The sequence below is a fragment of the Pundamilia nyererei genome, unplaced genomic scaffold (assembly GCF_000239375.1).
Source record: "Pundamilia nyererei isolate P.nyererei 1_Seehausen unplaced genomic scaffold, PunNye1.0 scaffold00350, whole genome shotgun sequence".
Lineage (NCBI taxonomy): Eukaryota > Metazoa > Chordata > Actinopteri > Cichliformes > Cichlidae > Pundamilia > Pundamilia nyererei.
This window is the reverse complement of record NW_005187751.1, coordinates 462,675-471,712: the sequence shown is the minus strand read 5'-3', so window position 1 is coordinate 471,712 and position 9,038 is coordinate 462,675. Positions and strand designations below refer to the sequence as shown.

The 9,038-nt window shown below is 40.1% G+C and overlaps 1 protein-coding gene across 2 annotated transcripts; it reads right to left on the bottom strand.

Annotated features, from left to right (window-relative positions):
* Positions 1-2,928: 2,928 nt before the first annotated feature.
* Positions 2,929-8,110, bottom strand: litafd (LITAF domain containing). 2 transcript variants are annotated; one of them, XM_005752273.1, is made up of 5 exons: positions 8,013-8,110; positions 4,553-4,602; positions 4,363-4,452; positions 4,067-4,268; positions 2,929-3,811 (listed from the first exon to the last, which is right to left on the bottom strand). In XM_005752273.1, exons 2-5 carry the CDS (start codon positions 4,596-4,598, stop codon positions 3,694-3,696), a joined length of 456 nt encoding a protein of 151 aa, XP_005752330.1. In that variant the 5' UTR covers positions 4,599-4,602; positions 8,013-8,110; the 3' UTR covers positions 2,929-3,693. The 2 variants fall into 2 exon arrangements, with proteins under 2 accessions (XP_005752330.1, XP_005752331.1); XM_005752274.1 differs by having other exon boundaries at positions 4,363-4,449.
* Between the last annotated feature and the right edge of the window lie 928 nt (positions 8,111-9,038).

Below are 9,038 nucleotides of genomic sequence, written 5' to 3'. Positions count from 1 at the left end.
AGGTGAGAGAATATTTCGGGGAAAAAAGTCAAAAATCTATTAAAAAAGAACCATTGTGTTTTTGTTTGTGTCTTCTGAACCTTAAGAGGACGCTCAGCAGGCCAAAAAACCTTGTATGAGACCAAGTCAAACAGAGCCATCTTCTAATTCAGCGATGAAGGAACCACATCAGCTGGATAGAGTCTGGGTGTGCCAGCCACAGACACAGCCAGGTGTTAACACCCTAATCAATCAGAACACAGTACTGGTGCAAATGCCAAACACACTGAACCCGGTCAGTGTGCCTGTGTGAAAATTTATTAGTCCCTCCTGTAATAAAGTGAATTATTGTTTGCAAGATGATTTGTTCCACAATGGATTGTGTTGCTGCACGGACGTTTTAGAGTGGAACACAAGTAAGTCGGTGTTGGGCCAGATTGTTAGGCTGTATGTTATTGTTGTACATGGCAGAGGGTCAATCTGAGTGGCATGACTTCTTAATAAACCTTACTACCCCGTTGGGTAGGAAATTGATATTCTGGAGTCAGTCGTGACTGAGACCAGAATATAACACCTCCTGCCTCTCACCCGGAGTCACCTCCATTCACACCACTGATCTCCTCTACTGCACCAAGTTCCTCAAACAGAATCACCCTGAGCCCGTCTCCTTCCCCACACAGACTCAGCATCACTCCTCTCAGTGGGAAATTCCCTAGACTGGTCCTTAAGAAAATCAAACCAACCCTCATGGATTCATTTCCATCATAGGCTTCCTCTGCTCCAATCATTCCACTCCAGACCGAGGCCTCCTCCTTTTGTTAATGCAACACACGTGCATTAACAAAATAAAGGCACCGGGGCAGAGATGAAAGTCACTACTGAGCCTTTTAGGCGTCCTTCTGTTTTTATGTTTCTGTTTTTATGTGTCTTTATTATTTACATGTGTTTTTGCTGCTTTGACATATTAAAATGTAATCTGTAAAACTGTCCACTGAAATGTTACCTTAATGTCATTAAAGATTCTCTGTATTTAACATTAAAAAGTATGTTAGATTATGTACTGATAGAAATTCACAGTCTCCAGATTTGTCCAGAGTGCAGCAGACTGATCTACTCATTACGTTGAAAGCATACCTCTGATTCATCTCCCATTATGAGACTCTACTGTTTGCTGGCTGTTCCTGTAGTAAGGATATAAACTATAAACACAACTTTTAATGGTAGAGCCTCTTATATACAACTACTTCAGCCGTTACAAAAATTGTTGTTAGGAAGACACTGATTTAACTTCACAGTAATTGGAAAGGCTTAAGTTTGCAGTGCTGTTGAACTGCTGAAGTAAGATATTTTCTTCAAGGCACTTACACCAGTCACCCATTAACAATGAAACTATGGATGGGTGACATTTCTAAAATTGATAAACTGATGACGGATGATGATGGCAGCAGCAGCCGTTCTTCTCTGGGTGAGTCGCTTAATGTTGTTCGTGTGTAATTTACGTTGAGTAGGCTAACCATGTGATTAAATTAATGCATGTAAGGTGAGGTGAACTAGCAAACAACATCATAAGCACCGGTTCAAGCACCGGCACCGTTTCAAAAGTACCGGTTTGGTACTGTGGGATTATAATATTATTTTAAGCCATGTTAGACCCCTAATTAAAGATTGTGAATTATTATGTAGTTTTAGTTTGCATTATTCTCCTGAATTAGAAGAAGCTGATAACTATTGCATTTGTTAAACTGATTTGCATTACAGTAGACTGCTGATTTATTGTGGATGAATGATATTGTTTTATGATGCATTATACTGCTGAGTTATAAGAAATACTGTTCGCAGAAAGTCATCACCTTATTTGTCTGATTAGAAGAGAACAGAACATGCTGGAGTTTTCTGCCCCATCTCAGCAGGAGCAGATAAACAGGGAGCCAAGGTCGTAGCTTAGGCGCCGTGTGAGAGAAAGAATGTGAATGTTTAGGCTTTTATGATTAGGTGGGGGCCACTAAAGGCTATAAGAGTTTGATCAATGCTCCACCATTTTGAGATCTGATGCTGTCTGCGTACGGTGTCCATCTCCCACGCGTGTGATCATTAAAATCATTGTTTGACTCAACCCGGCCGGACCAGTGTTGTTATTGTGGTTTTTCCTCTTGTATCCATCCCCAATATTTGAATCCGTAACAGTACTGGTATGGGATAAAACTTAAACGATACCCATCCCAAGTCATGAGTGATATCAAGTCATTTTTGAAACAGAAAGAAGATTCCTGTTACAAGGTTGAAGCTGCAATCCGTTTTTCTGACTTTATACATTGTTTATTGATTCAGGTAAAGTGTGTCCTTTTTTAGAGAGATCTGACCAAGAGAGCAGGAGACATGGTAGAAAATAAATCATAATAGAATTTTTTAAAAGGATTGACTATAATGTAGAACACAAGAGTAGGTAAAATCACGCAGTTATAAGTTGCAAAACAGTTAATTTCTTTATGTTATCTGTACTTACTTATTGGTAACTACAGTTCTGCTCCACCCCAGCAACCACATCCTAGTTTTAACAGGTAACAAAGCCGTTTGTACTGCGTTTATACAGTAGAATGAGTGTGTCGATTGCTTTGAAGTGTCTTTGGTCTGGTTTTCAGCTGCTCTGTGTCAACACTAAAAAGAAAAGCTTGTATGTCTGTCCTAAACAGGAAAGGGATTCATGTAAGTGTGTGGGACTAATGTTTTCATTGTTAACTGTTAACTGCGTGACAGTGCATTTCAGGGCATGTTACGAAGTAATGCAAAAGTAATAAAACAAGCACAGTAACAAATGACTTTCTCTGGCAGTATCATACTGCATTATGTTCAAGATGGGCAATGAGTAAATGCATTACTTTTTTTGAGTACTCCATCAATGTAGATGTGACATTTCTAGAGAGAAGAAGAACCAACACAAACACAGCAGAGTTCTGTAATATCTGTTTTTATTAGAGAAATAATGTTATCATAGAGCTAATAGTAGTAAATAATAGAGCAATAGAGCATGCTCATCCTCCAGGGGTGGGGGGGTTTACTTTTGCATTGTAATTTGCAATATAATGAATGAATACATTCAAATAGTCTGAACAAAAGGCTTAACTATATTTACAGCACTCCACTGTAACAAACTGTAAGCTTGCTTTTGCCTTGCCTGAGTGACACAAATGCAAATATGACATTAACCCAGTATGCTTTGTGTATCAGTTTACTGAGCAATGACTCATGAAACTGGAGATGAGCAAATATATTTATTTCTGCACCCTTTTATCGTTCAATGTGTAATTTACTGCCACTGTGATTTATTCAGAAATTGTGCAATCCCGTTATGCATAAAACATGCAATATATTCTATGTACAAACCTTCATTTTAACATTACGCATCCAAAATTTTCTGAGTATAATGATAACAGTTTCAAAGTGCATGGGGTGTTCTGTAACTTGCCAGAGCAAAAAAACAAAAACAAACAGAAGCTCGGACAACACAATCACTCCCAGTCTGTTTCCTAATAATCTGATAGAAGTCATTCATGTTTGGCTTTGTCATCCATAGAAACAAGCTGCATTTACCCCTGTCACCTTTCTCTGCCAGTTTGAGAAAATGCCATTTTTTTTACCGGTTGACCATAAGACACAGACAAAGGTAACAGGAGGCTATTTCTTATTTCTATGGGGCCATATCAGCCCTGGTGCTCATCATTTACAGCATTTCCTCTTCTCAACGTGCAGCACTCTGTTGCAGCGTGGGCAGGTGTGGTAAGCATCCTTGAATCTCTTCATGAAGAACGGAATCAGGCAGCAGCAAAGGACTAACCTGCAACACACACACACAGAAGGTTAGAGTCGTGCTATCATACACCAGATGAGATCATTCTTTATTACATTTTTACATGCATATACAGACATGAAAAGAAAGAACGTTTCCACTTCATCCTTTGATGTGTGCTGTAAGCAGTGTATTTACAAGAGATAAAATTGATAAAAATCAAGTAACAGAGTTGAACAAAGAAGATCTGTGTTCAAAAGCCTTGGGGCGCTAAAAAGAAGCTAACTGATTAAAACCACTCACCCACAGCAAATGAAGAGTAAACACATGAGCCAGGCGTACGTTCCTGCCTTGTAGGTGACATTGGTCATAACCTGTTGCTGGCAGGAAGCGCAGGTCGTCATGCCGGACTCAGTCCCCAGTCCCATGTCGTAGCTTACAAACTTTTTTTTGCCTTCTCCAGAGTCCAAACCTTGACCTGCGCCTCCCCCTCCGCCGGTGTACACTGAGAGAAGACAGGAAACATGTAAAAAAATGAACAACAGTATGTTTACCTTAAATCTTCTAAAAAGTGTGAGACTCAGGTGTGAGAAGAATACCTGGCGTGACAGATTGCTGTGTCTGTGTGGAGGGTGGGGTGAAAGGAGTGTGGGGGTGGTAAACTCTCACGCCATCACCTTGACTTTCTACTGGACCATATGAAGAGGAAAAGGGAAAGAATCAAGCTGGTGAGGAGATGACGATAATGATCATGAATATTGACTGAGCATGTGTGAGCTGTGGGCTTACCCGGTATGATGTAAGGAGGGGGTTCCTTTTTTTCGTCTGCACTCATTTTGCTGCAAAGAAACAAAAAGGACTGTAATGAAGGGTGCGGTCAGGGCCAAATACCTGAGATCTCTCCTGTGATTCTGCTTTCCCTTTTTCTTTCCAATGCTCAAGACAAATGCAATGCTGCTTTGTGCCACCAGAGGGAACCAAAGCCTTGGCGATCGAACTGAAACATTGCCGGTTCGGTCACCATGAAAATGTCTCTCATTCCTGTCTGACACATATCTAGCCCTTCATTGTAGGGACCTTTCATGTGAGCAGCTTTTGGGAAACGCCTAGGAGCGTCTGAGTGCCAGTTGGACTGTTTCAGGTGTGGCTGCTCACAGAAACTTCTTTCTGACCTCCTTCTAAAAGAAAATCCTTAGAATTGCATTAGTGCTTTGTTTCCCCATTTCATGTATAATATCAGGCTACCAGAGAAATTACATTACTGACTTAAATGCAACATAAACCCAAAGATATTTGTTGAATTAATTAATGTTTCATTTGTTTGTACGGCTGAAATGTTACTCGTAAGGCATTTCGTGTGCACAGCTTTCTATATGTACTTGATAAAAGTATATGTATCATATGTGACAATCTTATATATGTAGTAGCAGTAGGAAATAAATAACAGTGGAATCTGCTGCTTGGATAATTTGATTGTATACTCTGAGATGATACTGAAATTCAGACTTTAATGCTCTAAAAACAGATGTTGAGACTAACAAACTTTGAGTGAAGTCTTTCTAATTATATTATAACAAAACGCTTTCACGTGTGAAGCAGGTGCTATCCCCCAAGGTACATGCCAAAAGGTAAAGAAATCCAACGCTGGCTCTGATATTTAAAGTATTAGATTGTATGAGTTACATGGATGCTGTGTGCCAGGTGTAACACAACCTTACTGTGATTATTTATATATTTCATGAGCATGTAGAGCACATGCTACATAATCATCTCCGATACACACTGCTGGTATCCAAAAAGTGCTCCTGGTGTCTCCGACCAGTGACCAGTGTCGGCTGTGATGATAAGACGAGCCAGAGGAAGTGGAGATAAATGATAAGATAAGCTAAGAGAATGTGAACATAGATTGAGTAAAAGTCAAAATCAGAGCTGAAATATCTGCCAAAAAGCATCACTGTCCAATCAGTCGTTATATCAATATCAATCTAAAGCTCAGAGATAGGATGTGAAAAATCATTTGATGTTACATCATTTAAACATAATCTGTATTCTTATGATAGAAGGCACAAATGTGATGCCGCATGGCTCACAGTATAAAAAATGTCTGTTTGTTTCCGGTGTTATCTGGACACCTCTCCCTCTGGAAGAGCATGCTGTAATTTAAATGTGTCCATATACAGCTGTCAGACGTATTTTATAGATTTGGATGTTTGCCTGCAAAATTTAATCCACTCTACAGAGTCATTCCCAAACTGAACACATTCATTTATTCACTCTATTACATCCTCACTGTGCTTCTGAAGCTCCAGCAGTGTGAGAAAGGCCCTTTGACAGTCAGAAGTCATGTGACTGGTTTGATGGAGGATCACAGTGCTTAAAGTATACTCGCGCGTTCCTCTCTGCGTTCAGCTTGTTTCCTTTTGTCTGACTTTTCTCGTTTCTCTCTTTCCACACAGACATGCACAATAACTGGGCGCTACCTTGACCAACCATTGATTCTCTGAATGGTTTTCTGTTTCTCTTACACAAACAGTCTTGTTTCCCTCACTACATTTGCAGCACACTAGCCTAACCTTAACCAAGATACGTCACCCTAAAATGTATTATTTACATTATTGGGTCTTGCTTAATGTCTCCACCTGCTACACCAGCCTAGGTAAGTCCGATTCAGAACAGAAGCTGATCGACCACTTTATCGTTGTGTCACACATAGACATTGAGAACTTGTATACACCCATATGATGGCGCAGGAATGCGACTGAGCTGCATGCTTCCCTCTGGGTGTGCCAGCCAAAACTGTTACAACACCCTCTGAATTTGGTCGTGAGAGAGCAGGATTTTTATTGTGTTTTTTTTTTTTGCAGAAATATAATATGTTTGATGACTTTTTACAAGGAGCAGTAACGTTATCTAATGTGCTTCTTTTTCTCTTGCTGGATCTCTGTGCTCGGAATAGCCGGTGGCACATTAATTGGATAAAGTTCTTCCCAGAAGCTTCCCAGAGTTTTTTCCCTTCACATAAGGACCATTTAGCATGGGATGTACGTATGCTTTTGGGGGGGAAAGGAAATTCGTGGAAATTAAGCAGGTAGGTTTTAGGTAAATATGCAGTGCAGTCTTGGGCTTATGATGAGTTCAGTGAAACTGAATGAGATGCAGAGTAGAACTTTTTGTTACATATGAGTTAACACCCTGCTGTAGGCGTGGCTTCACCGAGACTCTGGTGCTGGTCAAACCTGTGTCTCCATGTGAGAGAGGGAGGGAACTTTGTTTTTCATTTTTTTCCATGATGCATGTCAGTATTCAGCTGATGAATCAGTGGGCAGTTTAAATCTGGAAATTCCCTGATTAAACAATCATCACATTCTCTGACCTTGATTTTCAGTTCACCTTTTATAATCAGCCAAAACAATCACAGAAATCCCCTAAAAGCAATTTGAAAATGAAATACTTGGATACAGAACAAATGTATATATTTATTTACAACAACATGAAGGAACTTTTTCACTATGTGCACATGCATGTCCTTTCACTGCATTCAAAATGCAATCTTTTACATTGTTTACATGTCAGCCATAGCAACTGCTGCAAAGACTGTCCTCATTCTCACTCTGGATCAGTTACTTATGATGATTTTTCAAGACCCAGCTGAATTATGTCAAGAAATCTAAAATGTAACACCTGAAATTTTACCCATGAAGATGATTTGAATCCTACACCAGGCCCCGTCTCTGTCAAATGCGCTAAGTTATAGTCTAATTTAATGTCCCTGCAGGTCCAGAATGTAAGTCAGTCAGACAGTAATGTTCATGGTAAATCCTGAATTAAAGCGTTTAGAGTGAACCCTTTTTTGTAAAGGTGCAGTGTAACACACCTTTATAGCTTTAAAGTAACAACATAAAAGTCAAGAAAACGTTGGCAGATTAGCAGAAACATGCGCATAAATAAAAATCAATATTGGCTCCTGTATATTTCTGTTCCCTTGTGTGATTTATGCAATGTTTGAATTTTAATCATGTGATATTTGATTTCCAATTGGTCTCTTTTGTGCGATATAACTCACTTTAAATTCACTTGTCAGAAAATCCCAAACCTGGCTTTCTTATTCTTGTCGTGTCCTTTTATGTCTTCAGTTTTCAATTCTTTGAATCCTTCCCATTAAAATAACCAAACCCGATTCTCCACTCCGTCAGCCTGAACACAGTTCGTTGTTCTCTTCCTATAACACACAAATGTCTGGCAGACTTACCTTGGCTGGGTTGTTGTCAAAATGCAGAGATGAGCTTGTTGCTGATGCAGAGTCCAGACAGATTCTGGTTAAGATCTCCACCTGTCCCTCTACCTGTAGGTGAACCTCTCCCAACACACCCAAAGCTCCACCTCCACCATTTTAACCACAAACATGCTGTGGTGATGAGTCACTCCATGGTTTTGATTGTAGCTTTCAAAGGCTGAACCGGTCGTCATCTTTGAAATGTTCTTTGTTTCTGTGAGATTATTGAGGGTGTGTGTTACTTTAGTAAGAATAACCTGTTTCCCTGCAAGACAGACTGAGCTGTAGAATTGTTTTTGTCCTGGAATTTGATCTGTTGGCTATCAACAAACTCTAAGTGACACATATTACAAGAATTTAGAGAATGCTAAAAAACACAGAAAAGTTGAAGATGAGGATCAAAAGAAACCTTAAGAGGTTTAACAGACTTTATTTCATCAATCAATAACACTGAATCGGTTATTATCTGACAGCCAAAAAGACTCATAGGGGTGGCTGGAGCCCCTTCGCTCTCATGGGGAAAGAGGCAGGGTTCTTATGCTGGACTAACGTTTTAATTCAGCTTTTTATCTCATGCGCCTTTTATCATTCATTCACACTGATGGGTGTATAGAAGGCAATTCCAGGCTCTTGTCCAAGGATATTTTAACATACAGACTCAAACAGTCTTACACCAGTGACCTCCCCTTGGTACTCACTCTGCATCCAGGAGGATTGTGACCATAAAGAAATCTAACCAGGCCTGAGGCTGTAGTAAGGAGCATTTCTAGGAGTCTTTTGAAAGGACCAGTCAGTAGGCCTAACAGGAAATGAAAAAAATAAAATGCCTGTAAAAGCAGAAGATTTGGTTGATTTGGTTGGTTGAGCCGCGCATGACCGGCCGCGTCCTCAAGTCATGCGCGGCTGGCTGGAGTGTTCCCGCACATCTTCAACCTTTCCCTCTCTCTGTCTGTAGTCCCAGCCTGCTTCAAAATGGCCACCATCGTCCCTGTACCCAAATCC